The 27,768-nt window shown below is 32.9% G+C and overlaps 2 protein-coding genes across 2 annotated transcripts; one reads left to right on the top strand and one right to left on the bottom strand.

Annotated features, from left to right (window-relative positions):
* The first annotated feature begins 10,769 nt into the window (after window positions 1-10,769).
* On the top strand, window positions 10,770-18,613 carry LOC115963364 (eukaryotic translation initiation factor 2A). Its single transcript, XM_031082334.1, has 14 exons — window positions 10,770-10,946; window positions 12,845-12,937; window positions 13,013-13,367; window positions 13,594-13,780; window positions 14,317-14,551; window positions 14,630-14,698; window positions 15,297-15,398; window positions 15,561-15,601; window positions 16,340-16,473; window positions 17,223-17,286; window positions 17,370-17,466; window positions 17,566-17,684; window positions 18,013-18,035; window positions 18,137-18,613. The coding sequence occupies exons 2-14, from the start codon at window positions 12,898-12,900 to the stop codon at window positions 18,222-18,224; spliced, it is 1,554 nt and encodes a 517-aa protein (XP_030938194.1). The 5' UTR covers window positions 10,770-10,946; window positions 12,845-12,897; the 3' UTR covers window positions 18,225-18,613.
* Window positions 18,614-23,290: 4,677 nt separating this feature from the next.
* On the bottom strand, window positions 23,291-26,496 carry LOC115963365 (54S ribosomal protein L51, mitochondrial). The gene is made up of 4 exons (XM_031082335.1): window positions 26,319-26,496; window positions 25,892-25,975; window positions 23,878-23,984; window positions 23,291-23,789 (listed from the first exon to the last, which is right to left on the bottom strand). The coding sequence occupies exons 2-4, from the start codon at window positions 25,969-25,971 to the stop codon at window positions 23,617-23,619; spliced, it is 360 nt and encodes a 119-aa protein (XP_030938195.1). The 5' UTR covers window positions 25,972-25,975; window positions 26,319-26,496; the 3' UTR covers window positions 23,291-23,616.
* Between the last annotated feature and the right edge of the window lie 1,272 nt (window positions 26,497-27,768).

Below are 27,768 nucleotides of genomic sequence, written 5' to 3'. Positions count from 1 at the left end.
AAAAAATCCTAGTAAGCCTAGTATTAAAAAAATTATTTTGTTTTTGTTTTTGCTAGTAGATGATTGCATCTTAAAGTATTTTGAAACAACGATTTTGTGTTTTTATAATTTTTTAATACTATATAGATGTCTATTTGAAGTTTTTTTTTTCCTCTGTACTCTAGCCACTGCTAATTTAAAATCCTAAGGCCATCCCGGATGAACTAGAAACTATGAATTGACATAATTTTTACATGACTCTATCATTGATGCCAATTTTATAATATAACAATCACAATAAGCTATATTAACAAAGGGAAAAAAATATGAAAAATATTAATTTTCTGATTCCATGTGTCCTTGTCTTCAGGTCCCAGGAAAAATTTTCATGCGGTCTAAAATGGTAACTTCAATTTTAGCATGCATGGTGTGTGTATTCAAGTTAAAAAAATTATATAAAAAATCAATAGTTTTTTTTTTTTTTTTCTTTCAATAATCAATTCAATAGCTACAATAATGGAGATGGAGATTTGAACTATAGTTATTTTAATAAAGGAGAGCATACTGTGCTACGAAGCTACTAGGCTTTCGGCGTGTTCAAATTACATCTAATGTAACTTACATTACTCAATAACTTTATATTGATTTTGTTTTTCTTTTATTGCATTGTCTCCTTAAACCCAACATGCTTGCAAAAGATCAAGTTGATTATGATTAATAACTATCTTATTTATAAATGTTTAAAGTTTAGGTATTTGATATATATATATATATATATATATATATATATAAGTGTGTTATGTGAGTGCATGTTGAGTTTTATATTTAGTGTTTTTAAGTTGAATGAGACTATATAAGTGTTAATAATGAGTCCTAATTGTGACTTAACTAGTCATTTGGAGTATAGCGTAAATGTGACTAATGCTTCCTTGGATCGTGAAAAATGATACCATAACCAATGTGGGAATTTAAGTGGGGAGATTATATGCCCTATATTATGTGTTGTATTGAGTCCCACATTAAGTATTTACCTGGTCGAATTAAGTTATATATATAATTATGAGAAGTCTTAATTATATTTTGACTAGTTCTTGTAAATGTAACTAGACCTTCCTCAGGTCATGGTTGAACTTTGATATTTTTCATTAAAAGTAAAGCTAAATTTGCATTACTTTCTTAATTTTATGTTTGATAGGTAGCATCCTATTAACAAAGATAAAGAATTATGGTAGTTCATGATTATAAATTACAAATGTAATCATTTTATTAAAAATAATAGGTTCAATCTTGAGCATTAAAAGCTATAAAAATTAAAATACATTAGACTGACATGCTAAATCTTAAATAAGTAATTTGATAGCAAAAAGTAATTGAAAATAAAATTTTATTAAATTAAAATGTATTTAACCAAAAGGATAAAGGAATGCTATATTTAACTAAGTGTGTGTTTGGATACCGCTTATTTTACTAAAAACTGAAAACAATTAAAAATATAAAAAAAAAAGTTACTGTTTGAGCTTTGGTTACTGTTCATATGCCTAATTGCACTGTTCATGTCCCATGAACAGTGCAACAGACGCTGGACTAAAAAAAAAAAAAAAGCCAAAAACGCAGACTTGGAAAATACAGACGCCAAATCCAAACAAACACTAAATCGTTTTCTTTTTCTTTTTCTTTGCCCACATTTTCTACAAGAACGATTGGTAACAAAATAAAAATAAAACACAAGTTGTAAAAGAGAGAATTTATTTTACTAAACAAAAAGAGAAATTTTTAGCATATGATTTTTTGATAAGAAATAATAACACAATTCTTAAGTAATAGTAATAATATATATTTTTTATTTTGAAATGCATCAAATTATTTTGCTAATCTCGGAAGGTGATCTTTTTTCCCCCATTAAATCTTGATAAGCTTGGAACAAATTGTCATTAGAATGAAGTCATCTGTGTGAACTTGAAAATTATTGAAAAGTAGGGGAGCCTCGTATATTTATGGTTTATATTATCACAATTTATTTTAATTTGTATGTTTTATTTATTTATTTTTTATATAAATAAAATGTCAATTTATATGTTGTTAGGGCTTGGGCTTGGTAGTTGGTCAGTATTCTTTGACCTAGAGGTGTTAGAATTAGATCGAAATGCTTAGAGTCTCACGAGAGAATGAAGCCAACCTGGAATTATGCCACAAAACATGGATTTCAATACCTTGTAAAGTCGATTGAAAAAGACATTCTCTGAATTAATCTAAGTGCAATCCCTTATTTACAGGGGGAAAAAAAAAAAAAAAGTCATCAAATTTAAGGTTTGGGTGGTCTAAAGATTCAATGATGGTGAACACATTTTACTAAAGATAATTATGAGTCATCTCTATATAATTGCACTCTCCCATCGATCGTTTCATCACTGAAAACTGATTGGACAGTGTGTTTATCTTTAATATCCAAAATTGTCAATGAACAAGTTGCAAAGCCAAACTGCATTTTGAATGGGATGAAATTCAGTGATGATTTGTGTTTATTGTTATAATTGCGATTAAGAAAATCATACATGCATCATGGTTTACTTTTTATTTTTATTTTTTTAATTTTAGTTTGAATTTGATTAAATATGACCAATCATTTTCTAAAAATGTGACTTCAATCAACATATAAAGTATTTATCAAAAGCAATAATCAAATCCACATATCATTTCATGTTAGCATAAAAATGAATCAAATGCTGTGTCATGCCATTTCATTCTCTTTTTGAGAGTTGATTTTAAAATATCTTTCAATAATTTCATATAATTGGTCAGTAATGCAAAATAACCTTTTTTTTACTTACGAGCTAAATAACCTTTTTTTTACTTACGAGCTAACAACAGATGTAAGGAGTTTCTAGTACACTCAGATGTGACAAGAATATGATACATGTCTAATATCACGCGTCGCTTTTGTATCCGTTCAATACACGAGAACACCGAACAGAAAACCATTGAGCTGTCAACACTTTTTTCTTATCAAATATTTAAATAATTTCCCCAAATTGCAATTTCCATTCTTCACATGTAGTTGTTTACTGTCAAACATGTAACACACGCAGTGATCACCCTTAAGCATGTTCTACTCGTTTCTCTTTTCTTTCTAAGGAATGAAATTTTCTTTTCTTTTCTTTTTTGAGGAAGAAATTTTCATCTCACTTCATTCAAAACTATGTGAGATTAAATTAACCCAAAAACATCACGTTCCAATACCCAAAAGATTAGAAACAAAGGCATAAGGTAGAATTTACATATTTCAATGAAGTTGGTTAATAATGTCAAAGGTTGATAGGGTCAAACATCTCCCTTGGTGATTTCAAAAAGGCTTCTTGAAGGTGCAATATCATTGTCAAGGCACAAGCTTTTTCACAAAGAAAACAACAAACTCATATTTGTTCTTTTCCTCTTTTTTATTAATCAATGCTGAGAATATACCTTCACTAAATTACTATTCTAAACTTTCTTTTAAAAATAAAAATAAAAATCAAAGAGAAAGAACATAATTATACCTATCATCCTTCACTAAAATGGGTTAGGAATCATTATTCAAAAACCTTGGCAAATAATGGACCTTTCACTTCTTCTAATGACAAGATCATTAGCGGCAGGATTACGTTGATGCTTTTATCTTGTCGGAAGATCTTTTTGCTAATTTTCTTTAATACATTATACATGTATCTTTGGTGATTCATAAAAGGGTACTTTTTTTTTTTCAAATAAAATTGGAAAAATCTAGGAGTGCATAATTTTTCACTTCTTCTTGTCACGTGATAGAGTGTAATTGATGAAAAAAAAAATAGTTGGCCTATATGTAAGTAATAATTAACTACTCATAGTTTACCATGTTAGAGTTGCGAAAAAGAAATTGTGGAATACTTTGTGATCAAAACTACTTATAAAAATTGCAACTACTTTGTTTGAAAGAAAGTTCCATCAATCTAGCTAGCTATCTTGTCCTTGATTAACGTACACCATATAATTATCGCTACAGCTAATGTTGTTGTCTTTCACTAACAAATAGTTAGGTATGTCTAACTAGAGCACAAAATTAATTTACATCTTTGTGGACAAAATTTTAGGCAAATCCAGTCACAAGAGGCCAAAATGTTTATGCACCACATTGATCCATTTATATTATACATTATTCATTTCAAATATCTTCTGTCATCATACCATTCTGCTTTCTAGGTCTGTTCAACATAAATTTTACCTTTTTTTTCTTCAAGTATCACCAAATATCAAACAAGCAACCAATCATTATATCTTTGGTATAATATGATATACAAATCAAAGAATATTGGTATTGTTTGCCATGTGAGTAGGTTGGACCCTTAAAACAGTTTTTCCTCTAACTTTCATAATTTCTATTGTCAAATTCAAAACCATGAATCCATCATAAGTCATAAACCCAGTTTCTGCTTGTTCATAATTAAAAAATTGCCACTTTTCATATTATAATTCTAGATATTTATTCTTGTCAAACGATCTCTTTCAAATTTTACAAGATTCATCTGTCTCCTTTAAGTCCTTTTATAATGAACATGACTTTCAATTAATAAACTTAGTCTATCAAAAAAGAAAATTATAAAGTTAGAAATAACATTTCTCCGATTTTCATATGAAGTAATTGTGAATTTTCTAAGATGTGACACACATGATGCTCACATTCAATACCCATCAATGTCACAGTTTAGCAACAGATGTATACTTAGCTAGCTAATTACCACCTAATATACACGAATCATTAGGCTACAATGACTAGAATTCCAATATCAATATATAGAGTTGGACTTTACTTAGAAAAACATTCTAGCTCCATCATTACTTAGAATAAGCGCTCCCACATGACCTGCGCCTTTAAACATCCAATCCAACTCCTTTTCCTTCAAAAAGAAAAAATCCAATTCCTTTCAACATCAGACCATACAATTTCCCTGATTTGAAATGTTGTGAAAGGAAAACTTATGAGCCTAAACTGAAGTCCTATACTGAATTCAACAAAGAAGAAAACGAGAAGCATTGAAATTTGAAAGACATGATATTCAAGAAACTTTTTACTATTAAAATGTAAAAATATAAATTACTCCAGTACTTTTCATTAGAGGTTAAAATATAACTATGCTTTGTTTTGGTAATTATAATTTCTGCTCAGCAAAAAAAAAAAAAAAAAACCTGCAAAGTATGTCACTTTTCAATAGCAACCATAGCTTACTTATTATACGATTAAGGATCTTATTATATAATGAGGAAAACCTTAAAAGCTAAAAGTAACCTTTCAGTTCTAGAATTCAAAATATAATGTGCAAAAAAAAAAAAGTATTAAAAATGCAACAAAATGCAAAAGAAATTTTTATGAATCCAGGCATATCTGAGGACAAATCTAATGCGTCCTACATTAAATTTAGGGGTCTTTACAAATATCATCCTTCAATTTTAATGTAAGTGTAAATTTAGTACTTGTATTTTCAATTGGAACAATTAATCCCCTTGATATTAACTCTTTAATAAATTGGAACTTCCATGAACTTTTTCTGTTGATCAACTTGACTAAGTTAGTCATGTGAGCCTTAGTGAGGTGCATATGGTTTAGATTCTACATAGTTTACTAGGAAGAAGATTGATGATAACAACAATTATTTTAGTGAGATCCTGGCCCAAAATGCCTCGTAAACTTTGAGGTCAAGCCCCCAAATTACTTGTTTAAGGTGAGTAAAGAGTTTCTTACAATGGGAAAACCTCTTGAGGCCAACCTAACGGCCCAAGTGAAGCAGCTTAAGGCCTAGCTCATATTATACTACCCTTTGTATGTCTCCTGAGGAGGCTCAAGCTTAGAAATGAGCTTCTCCTCTTTAGTTGTTTCTCTGACTTTTCTCTCATGTATCTCTCTTACCCAAATTTACCAATCCCCTTTCTCACTCCTTCAACCCCCATTTATAAAGTTCCCTTAGTAGGGTTGTCATGATGATGGGAGAGACTTTTTGTGTTGGTGGGGCTCATTTTAAGATATATTCACAACCAAATGGGGCCCACTTCTTGTGATAGATGTGACTGTCTTGAAATTTGCACTCGTTGCCAAACGGTGCCCAGTAAGCGATTTCTCCCAAGGCATTATCGTTACCGATTAGCTCGGTCCCCAACTTGTAATTGATTTCTGGATTGATATGGCCCACTATTTGCTATTGGCCCCATAGTTCTCAAGTATATAGAAGTTAATGGGTTGGGCCCATATATGATGCTCATACAGTTTTTATTGTTGCTGGCAAGAAGGAGATCAAGGGTATACTGTCAAGAATTAACGTTGAATGAATTGGCTACTTCATATTTTGTATTTGAATATATTTGAGGTTGAATATATCGTTTTGATGGTACTTATTGATTGTTTGAGTATCAAAGTGGAGAAAAGAGCTATGGAATTTTGCACAAATCCATATCCAAATCCTCTTCATTAGGTGTGCCATCACGAAAAACGAAAAAGTATTTTATATCAAATAATACCATGTCATTTGTATCAAAATCCAATAAATGAAATATATGTGTACAAAAATAATTACCCACTAACACATGTCTTTCGTCTATTAGTAAAGTAGTTATTTTTTGCTAACATGTCTTATACTTATTAGATTTTGATATTATTGATATGGTATCATTTAATACCAAATACCTTCTCCATGAAAACAAGAGGCATGTTTATCATTTGAGAAATTTTCAACTAACAACGAAAAATTGCAACAAAAATATCGAAACGGGTAGGGCATATCTGGGGCTTTTCATGGTAGGTCTCCTAAGTCTTAACAGGTTTGCAAATTTCACAAAATGGAAAGTCATTGTCTTGGTGGAAGGTAGCAACTAGCAAGAGTGAATTAGGGGTATGCATGGGTGGGGTTGAAGCGATTTTTTAACCCAACTCACATGATGGGTTAAAAAAAATTCAACCCAACCCACATGGAACGGGTTGGGTTGGATTGAACCCATAGGTTGGAATTTTTTTTTTATTTTATTATTATTATTAACTTGAGCATAAAATATATATCACACCTGCCACCTGAATTGATAAACCAAATATTCATGAATTAATATTTCAATTCAATTATAAACAAAACATATCCAACTGAGTTAATAAACATAATATACATGAACTAGTATTCGAACTTAGTTATAAGCAAATAGGAGTGGAGTGGGAGAGTGGGAGTGGGAGGCGGCAGAGAGAGAAATAAGATTGTTAGGATTTGCAAGGTAATTGGGTTTTAAATAGGAAGAGTTGAATAGGGGAAAAATTATTAATTATATAATATATTTCTAAATATATATTAAATATATATAATTTAAATTTTAAATATATAGGTGGGTCAGATCGGGTTAAGCAGATTTGTGATTGTTATGACCCGCATCCAACTTGACTCACTATTAAAAATTTTTTATAAACCCACCCAACCCATCACCCCTAAAAACCGACCAAACTCGGCAAGTTGGGTCGAATCGAGTCGGTTTTAGCGGGTTGGTGGGTTGGTTGCACATCCCTAAGTAAATCTTCAGCATTGGATGAGCGCTTCTTTTTAGTGTAGTGCTAAGAATGAAACTACTCTTAATGGATGCTTTAGCTGGAATATTGTGCCTTAAAACTAGTGCAATTATTCTTTTGCAATCAGGGCGCCTTAATTATCCTTAGGAATATGAATATTGCAGGTGTTATTGTCCTTATTAGTAGTAATATTGAACATAATCAATATATATATATATATATATATATAAAGAAAATGGGGAGGAAGAAGTGGGCTTGAACCATAGACATAGGTACACCCCAAATGATGCTATTACAATTAAAAAAAAAATGATATCAATTTTTTTATTAGGAAGTTGTACTATGGGATCTCTTTTCCAAATTTTTATAAAATTTTTTATGTAAGTTTTGTTGGGTATACACATATGAGTGAAATCCAACATTGAATAATGATGAGAAAAAGATTGAGTAATTAATATAACATAATTGGCACGTACCCATAGGGTTTAGGCCTTTTGGTTTAAAGTGTTTCTCTATATATTATATTAATTATTCAAGAAAACCACCTAAAGTGTTTATCTCCTTAACAAATGATATTAGAGCATGGTGGTGTGAGGCAGAAATGACAAGGTTATCGAGATCCCTTTCGCAGTTGGAGCTAGAATAGGGTGTGTGTACTTGAAACCTTTTCGCAAATGGAGCAAGAATCTTGGAAAAGGCCTAACAAAAAAGATTATTGCCAATGGTGCTAGACAAACAATGAGAAGCGAGATTTTCATGGAGGATAACAGACATGTGAAGTTTACACATGAAAGCCCATGAATGATGCACTAGTGAAGGGAAAGGCCCATTGAACCCAACAAGTTTGATATTGCCTCAATTAAGAGAACTTTTACACAATAATTCGATAAAGTAACAGCTAAAGGAAATTTATACTCAAATGAATGAACACTTGCATTAATTTAACATGAATAAGACAAACTCAACAAGAGATCTCACTCGATCTTTCACTACTATAGTCAAACTAATTGTTATACTGTTCCTTAGTCGAATTCAATAAGCTTACTTGTTTTTGTTTGATTCAAGAATCATTACACCACATAATCATGGATTTTGAGAAGAATAGGATAGGAACTTATTAGCAACTCAAGTTTGTTGACTTTCAAGGTATTCACCTTTTTCCCTCTTTTACTTTTAGGGTTTTGCAGACTATTGCAATACCATCCAATTGTTCTGATGGCCAAACAGTAATGTGATTTTTCTAATTTATAAAACCTTAGTAAAACCTTAGAAAAAGATTGGATGTGGAATCCTTAAGGATCTCAACATTCACCCGTAGGATAAATCAAATACCTGGAAACTCTTTCCAATATTGTTCATTAGTTTTCTTAATAATATAAAAAAAATATTTGAGATTCTACAATTACAATGATGTCCATCAACACAATGCATCATCAAGAACACAATAATAATCTGAACTTAACATTTCATTCCAAACTATGTTGCTTTATAAGACTTTTTGTTTTTGGTTTTTTAATGGATACAACAAAATTTGAAACCTATGATACTTTGTTTCATAATTTGTTGTTTCATAATTTGCTCTTACTATAGGGCAAAGGCATTAATCAGTTTCTTTTTATGTAAATGAGATTTGAATTTAGGTTCCTTATTCAATGATAAAAGATTTTATCAATTCAACTAATTGAAACTAAACAAATGGGATGAATACGTGTAAGGGTAAGAAGGGCACAATGTTGCAAATAATTGTGTATCCTAAATGAAATTTCATTTCAATGAAGAGTTTTATTTATTTATTATATTTTTATATAGAGAAGAGTGAAGAGTTATTTAAGATTGATAATGAGTTGTCAATAAAGGACTTGATGAAGAGGTTTTATAGTAGGCCAAGGACGTCTTGAAGGTTTGATTTTGAATAAAGGTCGAAGCTATCAACCGATATCAATATGTTGTTAAATGAGAGTTAAATTTCAAATTTGTTTTAACTTAGGTAAAGAAAGGAGCTCATTCTAAAAAAAAAGGTAAAGAAAGGAGCTGATTTAGTCACAATTGAGGAAATTCGTTAACTAAATCTAATTGACTAAACCTATGAAATGGTCCATTTGGTTGGAGAGGTAGAAAAGTGGGATTACAAAAAAAAAATTTTAATTTCCCTCATTTTTGTTTGGTTGGGAGTAGAAAAATGAAGGGATGGAAAAAGTTAGTTTGTATAAATTTATGCATATACACTTGTTAAAAAATGATGCCCAATTAAAACCAAAAAAGTGATAAAAAAAAATAAATCACCCAAATTTATTAAAAAATAAAAATCTAGAAAAAAAAATCACATCTAACACAAAAGAAAAAAAAAAAAAGAAAAAAAGAATATGAGCACTGAAGGAAGCATGCCTAGTAAATCAAAAGAAAAAATAAAAATAAATAAAAATGTGAAGAAGAGCAACGTGGACAAAGCCCATGTGCAGTTTTCGTCCAAAAGTGATGCCCAATTTCTCCCTTCAGTTTTCTTCACTTTTTGAGGAGAACTTTTTGACGAGACCAGAGAGAAAACACTTGGGTTCACTATTTATTTTTCTTTATCCTCATCCAACCAAATATATTCTAAAAAAGTTTTTTTTTTCCAATTTTCTCTTTAAAGTTTTCCATTTATCTTATTTTACCTCTAAACAAACACACTCTTGAGGAAGTTGCTAAGGTGAGCAACTTCATTCTTCGTTATAAGTAAATAAATGAAGCTACATGTTTTTTTTTGGGCAAAATATGAATTCATTTGTGACTTAAAATTTTGTTTTCTAGGAGTTCATTTGCGACTTTAGTAAGCATAGAGTAGAGCAAACAAGATTTCATTTGCGTAAAAGTGGCTAATATGTGATTTCTTTCGTGGATCTTTATGTTTTGCAAGTGGTCCTATCCACTTAACAAAATCTATGCTTTGGGCCAAAAATGAAAATCCAAATAAGTCTTTCTCTAGAAAATTTTTTTTACCGAAGCCACACCTTTTTTTTTTTTTTTTTTTTTCATTCAACACACCACACTCTCTTGAATCTCAGTTATATTTATCAAATTATTATTATTATTATATATTTTTTGGAGAAAATATTACTATCAAATTATAAAATAAAGAAACAAAGTACATAATTTATTTTGTCATCAATTAAAAAGTTATTGGGGGCTATCCTATAAAATATAAAAAAAAAAAAAATGGAAGTTATAGGGCTATTTATGGATATTCGGATTTCCCCCTCATTTTTTATTTATTAATTTTTATAACACGGTACTCGTCGTAAAAAGTTGCGGTGAACTAAAAGCGCACCGCGCACACAGAAGATCTCACTGTCCGACGTCGTTTAGTGCCTCTCCAATTCCCGTTGATTTTCCGCCGGAGCTTCGACGCCGGCATCACTCTCTCCGGCTCCATCCTCCGATCCTGGTACTCCTCTCTCTTCTTAAACCCTCGATGTTTAACTTCAATGATTAAGCCCCGTTTGGTTACTGAGACGACGTAGGAAAAGAAAAGAAAGTGAAAATCTTTTGAATATTATATTACTTCAGTTTGTAGTATTTGAGGATTCAGAAGCGCACAAAACGAGTCTGTTTCGATTTTCTGGCTTAGCTACTTAATATAATATAATTTATTTATGGGAATTGTAGAATTTTTAAGCTATGAAATTCATGCTTAATTTGAGAGTGAATGCTTGAAATAAACCCGTTGAAGATTGCAATGGCAGGGAAATATGTTTAATAGGTAATATAGATTTGAAGAAAACCTTGTGTTCTCTTTGTGGCTTTAGAAGTAATAGAAAGAAAGATAGAATTTTTTGTATTGGTTACTTTTTGTTTGTTATAAAAGGACTGATTTTGACGCCGAATGTGAGTTATTTTTTGATGTTTTGTTTTTCATTGTGGTCTAGTTTTAGTTCTATGGATGAGTTATAAATTTAGTTTAGTTGGTTGTTTATCTTTTGAGGCCTTTTTTTTTTTAAATTATTGGTAAGTTAAATGCGCACCCGGTGGGTTTTGAACCTAGGATGGACCGACCCTACATCTGTTCTTATGGGAGGAGGAAGTGGCATTTGTGATTTTAGAAGTAATAGAAAGAAAGAGAGAATTTAAACGAGTGTGTATTTGGTTACTTGTTTTTTTTATTATAAAAGGGTTGTTTTTGATGCCGAATGTGGGTTATTTTTTGGTGCTATGTTTTTTCATTGTGGTCTGTTTTTAGTTCTATGGATGAGTTATAAATTTAGTTTAGTTGGTTATTTATCTTTTGAGGCCTTTCTTTTTGATTGGTAAGTTAAACAAATACCCATTGGGTTTTGAACTTAGGATGGACCTACCCTCCACCCGTTCTTATGGGAGGAGGAAGTGGCATTTGTGATTTTAGAAGTAATAGAAAGAAAGATAAAATTCATACAAGTGTGTTTTGGTTCCTCATTGTTCGTTTATAAAAGGACTGTTTTTATGCCGAATTTGAGTTATTTTTTATGATATGTTTTTCATTGTGGGCTGGTTTCAGTTCTATGGATGAGGTATAAATTTAGTTTAGTTTTTTATTTGTCTTTTGAGGCCTTTCTTTTTGATTGGTAAGTTAAAGGTGCACCCATTGGGTTTTGAACTTAGGATGGACCTACCCTCCACCCGTTCTTATGGGAGGAGGAAGTGGCATTTGAGTTAGAGCTCATTGGCTTGTCTTTTGAGCCCTTTCCGAAATGGTGTGATAACCTCTGACCCAATAATTCTTGTGCACTTGAATATATATCTCACTTTAGAAGGAAGAGAAGTACCGCTAGGTTCAGGGTCATTGACCTGTCTTAAGCTGAATTCCCTGCCTTTTTGTGCATGTTTGGGGGGGGGTTGGGGGGGGGGGGTGTTGGTAGGTTTTATGTGTAATTATGTACTTCAAATAACTGAGAAGGAATGCTAATGTTAGTGGTGGTAAACCAAGAACAGGATGAGAGAAATGATAAAAGAAACATGCCTGAATACCAAATTGGATTGGAAATGAGATGCTTATGTTGTTCGAGATGGTATAGTTTTATTTAAAAGAAGTTACATCATGTGTCTTCGAGGTCAGGAGACAGTTGTTTGGTTCTGTGCTAAATTCCACAGAAAGTAATGGGATATTTTAGCCCTAGGATAACAGTTGAAGTAACAAATACTCACTTAATGGGATATTTTAGCCCTAGGATAGCAGTTGAAGTAACAAATACTCACTTGACGGGAATATTGTCTGTGGGCTCAAACTGATTCAGTGGAAAGCTTTTTAATATTATCTTGCTGAAGCAAAATTGTTTTTGAAACATCTGTGCCTAACTCTGTCTTTTGCAGACATTTTATCGACAAGGTAGCCTCTCCTTCACATATACCTCTGTCAGCTTGCTATGGCAGCCATTGACCGTTCACCGTCTTTTGAGATTTTAGGTAACTAGTTATATTTTCCCAAATTATTAGCTGTATATTATTTCTCTCTCTTACTCTTTTTTCCTGTTCTCTCAGTTCGGGGACCAGAAGGGTTCTCGCTCTGGAACGGGCCCCCATTCAGCAATGGTGAACCTGGTATCAAGATTGAAAAGGTTCCTTGCTCGAACGTGAATTTCAGTGAAGATGGATCCAAACTCATGGTGTTGAAGCCTGACTCTGTGATTAGCATAAATGATTGCAGCAGCTACAAAGAAATCAGATCTTTTCAAATCCCCAATTTATCTGCAGCCACCTTGTCTCCATGTGGGACCTTTCTTCAGACCTTTCAGAAGGCCTCAACACCACAGGAAAAAAATGTGATCTTATGGAATACGGAGACTGGGGATCCTGTTTATCATCAATTTCAAAAGAACATGACAAAAGCCACATGGTACATCTAGTAATTTTCAAGGCCTAACATTTTCGTAAATTCAAAACGTTTTGCTCAGTTCCAACTCTTTTCTTGTGCACAAGTCATGGTATACAATACGATTTTACTATTGTTACCAATAGGACATTTAAGCTCAACTTTCTAGCAAAATGGAGTTCATGTATGTTTTAAATTCAGGTTTGTTTTACTTTTAGTATTTTCAATAGTTAATTGTTCTGTCTTTCAGGCCCTCAATTCGATTTAGCTCTGATGAAGTTGTTGCTTGTCGGTTGGCAACTAATGAGATCCAATTCTTTGATGCTCATGATTTCTCCAAGGGAGTTGTCCATCGGATAAGAGTTCCTGGTCTGGCTGCAATTGAGCTTTCTAAGACACCTGGGTCCCATGTGGCAGCATTTGTTCCAGAATCTAAGGTGTGTGCTCCACAAGTGCACGCTGATTTTGGGTATCTTTTCTAAAGGGATAATTTGGAATCATACAAGAATGTTTGACACAGTACACTTATAAGCGTATTTTGCTTACCTTCCCATAGATGGTTGCAGACTAGAGTTACTGCCTTACCGGATCCCCCTTCCCACCATACAAACTGCAAACTGGATCATGTGTCCTAATTTGTGGTAGTTTCACATTTCAATCCTCCATAGCTGGTGCTCCTGGCCCAATGTACCATGTATTGGGTATCTGAGCATACCTGTGCTAAAACCCAAACATATCATGTTCCAGGAAATTTTATTGCTGAATGTGGTTTCTGAATTTATTCACTTCATTGGATCATAGCTATGTCACTATTGAAAATATTGATTCCTTTGTGACATTTATTCCCAGTAGAAATTTGATTTCTTTGTCACATTCATTTGGCATCTAGAAATACTACTGATATTTAGCATTCATATTCAAGGTTTTCTTTTATTATTATTTCATTCTGAAGTTATATTTTCTACCCATATAGGGGGTTCCGGGTAGTATCCAGATATTTTCTTGCGGAAAAGATTCAGAGAGTCAACCTATTGCTCGTCGGAGTTTTTTTCGATGTTCAACTGTTCAATTGAATTGGAATCGTGGCTCGACTGGGCTTCTTGCTGTTGTGCAATCTGATGTTGATAAAACCAACCAAAGTTACTATGGAGAATCAAAGCTAAACTACTTGACAACAGACGGCACCTATGAAGGAGTTGTATCTCTTCGTATGTTCTAAATTTAATTGTGAATCAAATTTTGGTTCTAAGTGAGTACAAGCAACTGATTGTTGAATAAACTGGCAGGTAAAGAGGGGCCTGTTCATGATGTTCAGTGGTCTTATTCTGGTTCAGAATTTGCTGTTGTTTATGGATGTATCCTTTTTCTCTGTAAGATTACATGTTTTAGAGAGACAACTGTCCAATAAGCAGATTTGTTGAACCTAGTAACCATATCTTTGAGTTTCTGTTATATATTTTTATTAACACAATGTCTGGCATGCTGATGATTAGTAGATTTTCACTGCCTTTCAATGGTCTAGCTTTTGATTAATTTATGATCTTGTTTGGGGTTTTTGTTTGAGATTTTCTAAAAAATTTCTTAGGCCTGGTGGCATGAAATAAATTCATAAATCTCTGGATTGAGAAAATTCAGGATTTTTATTTTTTAATTGTATTGTATTATGATTTTTTTTTTCATTTAAATTCTTGTGGGGCAAAGATGATATCTGGGGTGAGGTGCCTCCACTAGTGGATCCTCATGTTACATGCCATGCATCATTGCATCTGCTAATAAATATTTGTAGGCGATGCAATGGACCAAGGTTATGAACTCTCTGGAAGGATTTCCTTTTCTTTATTTTGGATGCCTATTGTTGTGCATATGTTTGGATCCTTATGTTCTGTTTTCAGCTGTTTATGATCTTCTTTTGCAATTGCTGGCATGATTATTGTACCCCTTAACTTATTATAGTTATGCCTGCTAAGGCAACTGTGTTTGACAAGAAGTGTAATCCTCTACTTGAACTCGGAACAGGACCTTACAATACTATCCGGTGGAACCCAAAAGGGAAATGTATCCTCCAGTGAAAAGAAAGATCTCATATGCTTCTTCAGAATATCAAATTTATATATTTTTTCAGATTTCAGAAAAGCTTGTTCCTCCTTTTAATATATGTATTTGTCAAAAATTGAAAAATACTTTTTACATTAGTGGCCTTAACTCTCTGGTTTGCAGTTCTATGTTTGGCAGGTTTTGGTAACTTACCTGGTGACATGGTATGTAATCTTAGATGCTTTTGCTTTCTTTTCTTGCTCTTTTGTCGGGTGTGATAAAAATTAGTTGATTTTGTCTTTCCCTCGACTTGGGACACTTTTTCTTCCAAAATAACCTAATGTTCCATGATATCTTCTTCTTTGTACTTTTTTATTTTTCAAACAATTTTCACTATCTTCCCTGGGCTTAAAAAAGATTCTAAAATAGAATTCTTAATACTGACCAATGTAATCAGTTATATTGTCAGGAAATGTGATTGGTCAATAACTGTTACATTTATTTGTTTATTTTTTGGGAGCCTTTGTGGTGAAAGGATGGCTAGATCTTTTTACAAGTCTTCAATGAAGATATCAGAGTTGAGGTGAAAGAATATTATGTTTTCTGGTTTCCAAGACTCAGGATTCTCCTTCTAGTGATATTTCGGAGGTTCTTCATCCTGGGACTGTGACTTTGGGAAGCCCATTATTCTCCTGTTGTCTCTCTTGCTTGTTTCCCCCTTTTGGTGCTTTTCCAGATTTTCCCCTCCCCCCGTCCCCCTCTTCGAATTGTGTTTTTCCTCATCAATAAGTTAAAAGCAAAAGAAAGGTTGAAAACTAGAATGTTGTTTCTACAAAAACGCCATACATAGGCACCCATAATGTCAAAAGGTTATTTTTCTTTTTTCTTTTGGCTGAGAGAGAGGATAATCAGATAATGGTTCTCAGATCTGGAGTTCATTTATGTATTTGTTTACCCTCTAGGCATTTTGGGACTATAAAGAGAAAAAGCAGCTTGGAACAACTAAGGCTGAATGGTCTGTGACAAGTGAATGGTCCCCAGATGGACGCTATTTCATGACTGCAACTACAGCTCCAAGACTACAAGTTGACAATGGGTATGTTAACCTTTGTTATATTTTGGCATTTTGTTGATTGGAAAGAGGGGGGTTATTGGGTAGTAGGTACATGTCACAAATTTTTGGTGTACTAAAAATCTGTAAATTTAGTGAAGATGTAGCTTGTATTTTAGTTATTTGAGAGTAACTTTTCTAGATTCTCCCGATTATCATTGTGAAAGAACATTTGTCCATGCATGGGCATAAAATTCTGTTCTTGATTGTAAAGACCATTCAGATGGCTGGCCTTATATTGATTTTTTTTTTTGTGTGGAGAAACTGGCCTTATTTTGATTTGATTGTTCTATTTGGTTGTATTTTTGGTTGGTCATAAATTAATGACACACCAATGGAATTATTGAAATACCCTTGCTGATTGGTTACAGTTTCAATTTATTTATATATATACATATATATATATTTTTGGGAGGGGGGGTTGTATTTCCAGAAATTTATGATGTTTAAACTACAAGGTCTGCACTCAGGCATTTGTTCTAAGCCTTTTGATGGCCTGTAGAAAGTAGTCTTTTTGTTATTTGAAAGGAAACCTTGTATTATTTCTACTTTTAAATCATCATAAGGATGTCTTAGCATATATATATATATATATATATTTTTTTTTTTTTTTTCCATTCTGGGTTTTTTATGTACATGCGATCCTCTAGGTGGATGGGATTCAGTATGATGATCTGGTCCTTAGATACTTATTGCAATTGAATCATTTTCTGATTTTCTTGTTCTTGTTGAAGGATTAAAATTTTCCACCACAATGGATCTCTATACTTCAAGAAGATGTTTGACAAGTTGTATCAGGTCAGTGTTGATTGCGACCCTTTAGATGTTCTTATATCAATTAGCTATACTCAATTGATTTTTCAAGGGAACTGTGTGTACAGGTTGATTGGAAACCAGAGTCACCTGAAAGGTTTGCTGAAATTGTTGATCTCATCAAGTCTATTGACTCTCTAAAGGTTGAAGAAAAAAAATCACAAGGTTCTGTCTCGTGCTTAGTGCTTTGAATATCTATTTTTTTCTGGATTTTTACTTGTATATATTTTTTCTCTTTTTAATTGAAGAGTCAACCATTTTCAGGACAAGGGTCAAAATCTTCCCAGGCTTCCACAAAAACCACCTCCACTAACCCTCCTGCACAGAAGCCTGCTGCATATCGGCCACCACATGCTAAGAATTCTGCTGCCATTCAGGCAGAGGTATGATCCATGTCTAGTTTCTCAATCATTAATTGTTTTGTTTCCTGACATCAAGGGTCAGGCTCTTCATATAGTTGCATTTGGCATTCTTGCTTGGACCAAATTCTTCCCTGCATTTGGTATCAGATTTGATAAAAATTGTTCTACTTTCTTGTTTATAATATTGGAGATTTTTTGATTTTGTATTTAATGAAATTAATACATGTTTCTTTGGTAAATAAAAAAAGGGTAAAAATTAAAACAAGCTTTAATTGCTTACACTGAATTTCAGTTGGATTATGTTAATTGTTTTATGTGGTTCTGATGATTTTAAGTATTTTGTATGCAGCTGTTTGGAGAGGCTCCTAAAGAGTAAGTACCCTACATATCTGTTTGTTTGTTCTTTATGTTCATGGTTCGGATTTTATAAAACTGATTCGGTCATCAAAATGCTTATTTGTTGATTAATTTAGAGCAATGAGCAAGAATGCACTGCGAAACAAGAAAAAAAGGGAGAAACAAAAGGAGAAAAAGGCTACTGAGGATGCCGGGGGTTCATGATTGAATGCGGGAGTGTTGTTAAATGGCTTCTGAATCCATTATATACGATTGATGCACCTGAACATGGACTTTGAGGCTCCTGTGTGAATCTCCCTGCAGTTGATCTTTGAACAGGTCTAAGCGTATACTGGTTCTTGTGCGAGATTTTTGCTTGCATTTTCCCAAACAATTTTGAGGCGGTCAAAGTATTTTAACATTAAGAGTGTAACTTTGTTTATGATGCTACTATCATGCTTTGTAAGTTTTAATTGGAAATATAATGATAAAAGGGAAAGGGAAAGGGAGGTGGGGGACAAGGGAGTGCCCCCGTTTTGGAAGATGTGGAACATTAGACTATAGATAATGGATGTAGTTCTTTTGGTAATAGCAAAGTTGATATTTAATGTTTTTTTTTTTTTTTTGATAATTTAATAATGGGGGAAGGGGAAATTTGAATGCTTTAGGGTTGTTTGGTAGACTTGTTTAAACACATGTTTTCAGTTTTTAAATAATTTTACATGCATTTTCACATATTTTTTCATCCACACGTATTTTCAAAAAAATTAAAAATTGTTATTTAAACACACGTACCAAACGGGTTCTTAATGTCTCATTTGGAAATTGAAAGCTCGGATTTGTGCAAAAAACACGAGTTTGTTTAGACCTCCAAATTAAAATTACAGCTAGATAGCTTTTACTCTAACTTATATTACATGTGGAACAAGAGTAAATAAGCGCAAATAACCGTTATTACTATCCTAAGCCATATTCATCCATTATCAACAATAAAAGGAAATTTTAAGAGTAGGGAAGAGATATGCAAATACAAAATAACATCGAGACGTGTTATCAAAGAGGAAATCGAAAAACTTGGTGAAAAACCTCTCTGCGACCCTCCAAGTCAAAATTGATTCACTAGATAATAAAGTTGGAGTACATGTATAACAAAAGACCCTCCAAGCTTAGTCTATCTCATGTACTTGAGCCCTCCAAGCTCCTGTTATCAACTAACTTCTCGGAGGCTTGTCTTCTCTAATTTTCCGGATTCCGTAATTCAACTTGATTACATTTGCCAATGAATGGCTCATTCCAATATTTCATAATAGCACCAAAATCTCACTTTACACTCAGAATAGGTGTTGTAAGTGCTTGAAATAGCAACCTCTCAAGGATATAAAGATGGAGAGGTAGGAGTTGAGGAAAATCACAAGGAAATGTGTAAATGATTATGGGTATAACAATTTTTAACTCTCAAATGTATTTTCTAGGGTTTTCTCTCTGAAAAACACATTTTACAATTTGTGGGTAATGAGGATATATATAGTATGGGTAAAGACATGGTAAAGTAAAACATAACTTTTTGCCATATAGAGAGTTTCGCGAGTCCTTCGTGGGTTGGCCTTACCCACAAGACACTCGCGAAATCGTATAGCCTAGCACGACTCTTCATTTTCCAATCATGTGCTCTACACATGGCTTTTTTTGCGGGTAAGCTTCTCACGAAACACTTACAAAATCCACTTGTTCATCCTTTGAAACTTGGGTCTCCACAATCTCTCACACTCATTCTTTACAATTAAAAACCCACATATATATAGGGAAAAATAATTGAAGAAATTATAATCAAATTTAGCACGAAATTAAAGCCAACACAACATAGTTAGAAATCATAACTTTACAAAAATACTGGAAGGTGTTAACCTGTTGAGCTATAAAGTTTTTGGCGGTATTTAATGATTTCATATTAGAGATGCATTGATAAATGATGGTTTTCCAGTTAAGATTGTGTTGTCATTTGTCATCATCTGGTTCCTGTTATAAATTACTTATGTAGTTATGTCTGTGGTTGTCTTGCTTCTTGTTGTCTTTTAAGTATTGGATAGAATGAAAGGCGAGCTGGTTCCTTATTGGATAGAATGAAAGGCGAGCTGGTTCCTTCCCTAAGGAAGGTTAGGGCCTAGGAATTGAAACAATGCCCTGTAGTGGCCTTCTGTTACACGTTAGTGCACACAAAATCATGCACAGTTGCTATTTAGTCATGTCGTTTAGAGAGATTAACAACAAAAGATTGAAGTGATAGAGCTTGTCTCTCACTCGAAAGAGTCAAATTTTAACTATCGGCACTGATTGTTGCATAGCCATCACGACGACCAACTTGTCATCATCTGGTTCCTGTTATAAATTACTTATGTCTGTGGTTGTCTTGCTTCTTATTGTCTTTTAGTATTGGATAGAATGAAAGGCGAGCTGGTTCCTTCCCTAAGGAAGGTTAGGGCCTAGGAATTGAAACAATGCCCTGTAGTGGCCTTCTATTACACGTTAATGCACACAAAATCATGCACAGTTGCTGTTTAGTCATGTCGTTTAGGGAGATTAACAACAAAAGATTGAAGTGATAGAGCTTGTCTCTCACTCGAAAGAGTCAAATTGTAACCATCGGCACTGATTGTTGCATAGCCATCACGACGACCAATTCTTCCTTCCATTACACAAGCTATTGTCCAAAGGAGCTGCACCATTGTGACCAAGCACAGTTCTGATAGGTTTTCCTCTGAATTTATTTATATCTATGTAATGTCTAAAAGTTAAAACGTAGCATTTATTATTGATAAATTTATGTTGAGCTATATTAATGATTATGTTATTATTTTCTTTCTATCATTTCTTAAAACAATGGAAAATGTTAAAGATACAACAAGTTTATTACATGAAACTTACAGATTGATGTGACAATGAATGTGATTTGAGGGTTTTCAACCACCTCATAATTGAATTTTGAATTGTCTCTTTCTAATTGGTGATACATCAATTTGTAAGATCAATGTAATAATATTTGTAGTACATGTAGAACTACTCTAAAAAAAATTTATATAAATATTAATGTATGTAATAATGCATTATGCCTTCACTCATTTTCAAAACTAATTTTAACTTATCAATCATGATATGACCATCACTTTTCACCACCATGATTTTACACATTCTTGAACCTAAGTGTAACTTGTAATAGAAAATACATGTAATACAAACATCTTAGGTGGAGACCCCATTTATTTATTTTTAGTTTATACTCACCTGAATTTTTTTTTCTTATTTCACCACTATATTTATATCTGTATGCTAATATAGTATTCAAGGTTTGGTTTTGCTCCTACTTAGAGAACCATATGTCATTTTCATAAACTTTAAGAGATAGAGATCATAAAACCCTTAACAAATGTTTTTTTTTTTTTTTAAATATTTCATGCAAGTGGTTTTCCCTATACTTTTTTGTGGTGTACCAACTTTCCCTACATGGTACCGAATTCAACTAGAATAAAACCTTCAACAAGCACATAGAAATAGAATCACAAATACATACATAATAATTTAGTTAAAAATATTAATGTTATAACAAATCTGATTGATGTTACTTCAACAACAAACCACTTCCTTCACATTGGAATACATTATTTATTATAGATTATGGTTTTACATCACTTTATTATTATAATTATTATTAATATTTTGAGTTATGTTTAATAATTACGGTTGAGAATTCAGTCCACTTTGGTCTATTTAGTCCATTTCATTCCACTTCAGTCTAGTTTCCATTTGGTCTAATACGTCCACATTGGTCCAATTGATCCATTCAGTCCATTTGGTCAACTTCGTTCCATTTCAGCGAACTTACTTAAGAATTGGAAATGGCAAGTTTGGGTTAAGAGTACTATCAATTGTAATTATATGATAACTTTTGATTATTATGATAATCTCCTTAAGAGAATGAGAAATTTAAATAATAATTTTGAAACTTACAAATTTAATTTTACCAAAAGAAATAATGAAAATATAATGCATAATAACAATAGTTAGAAGAATATGGACCATTAAAAAAAGAATAATATCAATCGAAAACACTATAATGATAAAATTATATATTTGTAAGAATAGAGAGATATAAATTACTTTTAGAAACTCTTACGTTTTAGAGAGAAAAAATTATCTACAATATAATTTAGAGAATATAATATATATTCTATCACATCTCAAAATAATTATATATTCGTAAGTCTGCGATTAGTTGTTTAGTAATTGTTGGCTCCAAGGCAAAAAAATGGGTTATAGATGAAATTTGCTTCTTTTGTATCTTGTCGTGGTTCTTGGTTTGTTCATTTTCAAGGTTGCCGACATTTTTTGTAATAAAATGTTTTTTGTTAGCCTACAAAGAAGATGGTTGTTTCCATTGAATTTTGAATTTGAGAAAATTTGTGAACAACTTGTGCCAATACTTTGATATGAGTAATTATGAGCGATAGAGAAAAAGTAAGGATTCATGTAAAAGTGATAAACAATCACTCACAGTTACATCAGAATTGTGACATAAAAGTTGTAATCCTAGATCTCTTAAAATTTTAATGACTGCTTAACCCCACTGAGATAACTTCGCAAGGAGAGCAACTTCAATTATTTTACTACGATTTTTCTTGTCTTTCCTACGTTATAAATTTATATAATTGACTAATTTCCAAGTGGAGAGACGCAAAAATATATTAAGATTTCAAAAAATTCCCACCTTATACTTGGAGATTGGCTTCTGTGCCCTGGAACACCTGAACCCCTATAACAACTTGGAGAAGGGCAGATTAGATGCATTTCTCTGTTAACTGATGAGTAATACAGGCTACAAACATTTTTCATCACTGTTGACATAGTCTGATTTGATAGGAGCATCACTTTACTAAGATCTATCATTGATATCATTTTTATTATTCAACAATTACAATAAGCCATATCAACTACTGTGACAAAAAATTGTATCCTTCAACTTATCGATACTTGATCCCATTCAGTCAAGGGAAAGTAGTAAAATTGGACAGTACTCTCAAATTTCCTTTTGCCCCAAACACACTTGGTCAAATGATATATCTATTTTTCCTCTTTCAGACATTAACCTCATTTGGATTTAGGGCAAACACATGCAACCCAGCTGGGGAAACCAGCCAAGCTTGCATGGCTATATATAGGGGCCTAGAAGTCCACTCAACAGTGCTAACATTGGCTGGGAGTAGACACATGAGCTTGAGTTCAAGGTTGACCTATTAATAGGAAACAAAAACCATTGCTTTCTCAGATTAATCCCACAATTGTGACAAAGTATAGAGGATTAGGAGGAACGTGAATACCCAAATGCCTGTCATTATTACGATTAGAACAAAAGTGGGGTAAATGCAATAAAAATTCCAAAATGTGGGAAATATGAATATCCCCTTAGAATCATACTGCAGTATATAAAGCATTAGCCAGATTGCACAACTGATTACAATCCTCAAGCTCCTCTAAGTAAAGGTTCCACTAGACCTGTAATCATGGCTAAAAAGAACTATTAGAACACACCAAAGGAAGCTACTCATATGGAGCTGTATCTTGTGCCTCAAAATTTCACATCCGTTGTCCATGTACCCTGAACGCTAGGATGTTTGGTAACATGTCTTGTCCTCAGTTTCACAACCTTTCTTCCCAATGCGTTCCTTAGCCTAGTTGCATGTAGAAGAACCTCTTCTGGATCCATATTCTTCACACATACCACCCATTCATTTTTGTTCCCTGTGCATTTGGCAAAAGAAATCCTTAATTACACTTCACATGCATGAGAAAGAGAGAGAGAGAGAGAGAGAGAGAGTGAGAGTCTTACGGTAAAAGGCTTTCAAATGTGGATGCTGACCACGAATGAGTTCAGTAGCAACCTCTAACTGAGGATTTTTCTCTTTAAATGCTGGCAGATGCGACTCCATAAATGCCCTGCCATATTGATTGCTTACTTATTAATCATTAAATAAGCAAATGAAGGAAAACACTAGATTTTTAATACTTTATGGAAGAACACAGGTTTTGAGAAGTTTGGCCAAATATATTATGCACAGAAGATTGATGCCCCTGTAAAGAGGAAGGGGAACCCCACTGAAGGTTTTTTTTTTTCAATTTTATTTATTTATTTAAGGGTGTATTGGGGGGGGGGGGGGGAGTTTAAAACCTACATCTACTCAAGCATGTCAGCTAGATAATATATATGAAACAATTAAAAAGAAATTGTAGAAAGTAAAATGCCAAAACAAGTAAAAAAAGCCATGGCCCATGTTTAGCATCCAGTTTCTTTTCACAATATGAACCCTGCCGGATGTCCAGTTTTATGATTATCTTCAGAGATCTTAACCAATTATTCATCTCAGATCCTAGATATTACTATTATTCTCTGCGGTGCTTGTAGCGCATTGACCAAAAAAGCAGTCAGCAAATATAAATAATCCTACTAGAAAGAACGCAGAATAGAAAGGAAATATACAACAAGGAAATTTGTGCTTCCGTCAATAGTTTACAAAACTTGCATAACCAAACCAGCCAACTAAAACAAACCAAAAAAAAAGAAAAAAGAAAAAAGAAATATACAGTATCAACACTATTTTTGACACCAAACCTAAGCTAGATTCTTTCTATTTCACAGTACGTGATTTCTTGCCACCATATCACTAAAAAGTAAAGTGTAATGGAAGCAAGGAAAATGGCTGGGATTTGTTAATTGGGTAAATAAGTATTGCCTCCATTATGCCATTGGCAATTTATCAATATCTTGATCACAAAACCACAATGCAATTTTGCTAATGAGCTCCGCTAGCACCTCCTCCCCTTAATAAGTGCTAAGTTGAGGGTGAGAGTGTAGGTTCAAGACCCATTCGGTGCATGTATAAACTTACCAATAAAAAAACTTTGAAAAAAGCACCCAGGGGTGATTTGGAAGAACTAGCGAATGAATTTACCCCCAGAATACCAAATACTGCTAATAACTTCCAGAAAATCAAAAGAAAGCCTCAAAACACATAAATTATTTGCCATCCCATCCATTTGCAATTGCAAGATAACTTCATTATGGTCCCATTATAACAAAGTTACATGGGATAAATAAGTATCTTTCTTCACTCACCTTTAATGTTCTTTGATAGGTATCACTCACCTTTTCTTCTTTTTGTTACTCTCAACTTTAAAAATCCATGGAAATACCATATGAGAAACTAAAGCAACTTCATATTCTACCTAAAAATTATCACGAGAAAGTTAACAGCTCTGAAGCCCTCATGACTCTAGATAAAAGATAAAACTCAGATAACACTCAGTCCAGTACCCTGAAAAATGCAAATTTAATCTGCTAGAACACATAATACTCAATCCAGTACCCTGAGAAATGCAAATTTAACCTGCTATAAAATATACAGAAAGGCCCGGAGTCACAAAGTCTAGGGCAATTCCTTTTGCCAAATTGTAAAACCACCTTAGATCACTATCCTTTGCATAAATTAAACAGACTGACAGTAAGCACATCATAAAATAATTATCGCGTTTTCCCCACTAAAGACACAGTAGTTCTACAGTGTCTGGCATAATTATGTCATAAGGGTACACATCACTACCATCAAGATGAAATCATTTTTGATAAGTAATTAGTGTCATTAAAGTTAATGCAATAAGGGATATAACCTTAGCACACAAAATGTACCAAAAATTTATTTTCTTTCTAAGAAAAAAAAAAAATCTAAAATTCAGATCAACCAAGAAAATTTCATCACTCAAATCACTTTTTGTTTCTAGCAGAAAGTTCTAAGCTAAAACTGTCAAACACCCAATTTAATACATGCGTGTATATATATAAAGCATACCTGATGCCCCTACTGCTTCCTCCCCAATCAGAATAGCTGACAACCAGCTTTTGAAGTTGCCATACACCTCTCAAAGCCATCTCACTTCAAAACCAATACAACAACAACAACAACAACATAAACAATACATATAATAAAATCATCTCAACACAGGGCCGGCCCTTCCCTTAGGCGAGTTAGGCAATTGCCTAAGGCCCCCAAGTCCCAAAATTTTAGAAAAGAACCAACCGGGTAGTAGAGGAAAAAAATTTAGTTTCAAATGAATTACAAAAATAATCTGGCACATCCTTTTAACCAAAAAAACAAAAATTTTGGTAAATCCTATTAAACATTGGTTCTAAACAAAATCATTGACCAGATAAACTACAAATCCGGTCTAAGAGATTAACCACAAAACAATCACAAATCAAAACCCTAAAAATTTTACCTTTCTCTCTAGTCTCTGCTCACCGCCCCTCTCTAGTCTCCAGTCTCCACTGTTCAGTCTCCAGCTGGACCGCCTCAGCCTCTCTCTCTGAGTCTCTGCTCACCGCCTCTCTCAAGTCTCAACTGCTCACCTCACCGTATCAGGTTCCTGGACTGGGCGTTAAGTTTGGGCCTTCAAGTGTTTTTTTTTTTTTTTTTTTTTGGGTTATAGATAGGATTTGTTGTGTTTTGTGTTTTGTGTTTTTTTTTTTTGGGTGGGTCTTATTAATAAGTTTTGTGTCAGTGTTATGGCTGTGCTTAAATTTTTGTTATGCTTGTGTTTAATTTTTTTTTTAATTTATGCAGGTTGAGATTGCTAAAAACTTGTTATTGTTTAGTGAAACTATAACAATACTTTTTATATAAATCAGGTTCTATTTCTCATTTGCTTTATACTTGAAAGTTATTTTTTATTTTAGTCTTTATAAATATATTGTTTGATTATAAATGTCTACTAGAAAATATGCATCTGGATATAAAAAACTTAAAAAAAGAAAAAAAAAAGAAGAAAAATTAATTGAGTCTCAAAAATGATCAATGGATAAATTTGTTATTAGTAATAAACAAAATATAACACAAAATTTAGATGAAAATATCACAAATGAGTAAGAAATTTACCAAAATAATTTAGAAGAAAATGATGTTCAATTTTGCAATATAACAAATCTTGATAATGAACTTCAAAATAATTTAGAAGAAAATGAAAATAATGATGAAAAATATAATATAAAAATATTAAATAAACATTAATTTAATTAATATATAAGTATAAAAAAGGCCTCATTTTTAGTTCTCACCTTAGGTCCCAAAATGTCTAGGACTGCCCCTGTTTCCCTCTCATCCTCTCTTTGCCTCAACTCACGTCACACCGTGCTCCATGGTTGACTACCAAACTCTCCATCTAAACCTCCATGGCCGAAGTTTTTCAAGCTCATCACCTCTAACCACGCACCACTGCTGAAACCTAGGCAAAATCAAATCACGACCATCACCACGGCCAAAACCCAGCCAAAATCAAATCGCAACAAAAACCCAGAAGCCCACCAAATCACAAATCAAATCACACCCACCAAAATCAAAACACAAAATCCACAAAACAACCAAAATCACAAAATGAAAACATTGAAAGTGAACCCATCGTTAAAAAAACATATATTGGTTTTGTTATTATATTTTAGAAGAAGAATCATCTTGTTGAATTAATTTTAAATCCAAATTAATCAAACACATACCACAAGCAAGAATGATAGACCGAAAGCAAAGCAAAAAAAAGGGTATTTCCCAGAAAAGTGTTTTCAGAAAATAGAAAAGGTAAGCAAAATATAAAAATTATTTGCTTCATAATCTCAAGTAAATAAATAAATAACCAAAATCACACACCATAATCCGGTGAAGTCTTGTAAGCCACAATT

Source organism: Quercus lobata, chromosome 10, assembly GCF_001633185.2.
Source record: "Quercus lobata isolate SW786 chromosome 10, ValleyOak3.0 Primary Assembly, whole genome shotgun sequence".
NCBI classification, from domain to species: domain Eukaryota; kingdom Viridiplantae; phylum Streptophyta; class Magnoliopsida; order Fagales; family Fagaceae; genus Quercus; species Quercus lobata.
Note: the sequence above shows the minus strand (reverse complement) of the source record. Positions and strands in the feature narration are given on the sequence as shown.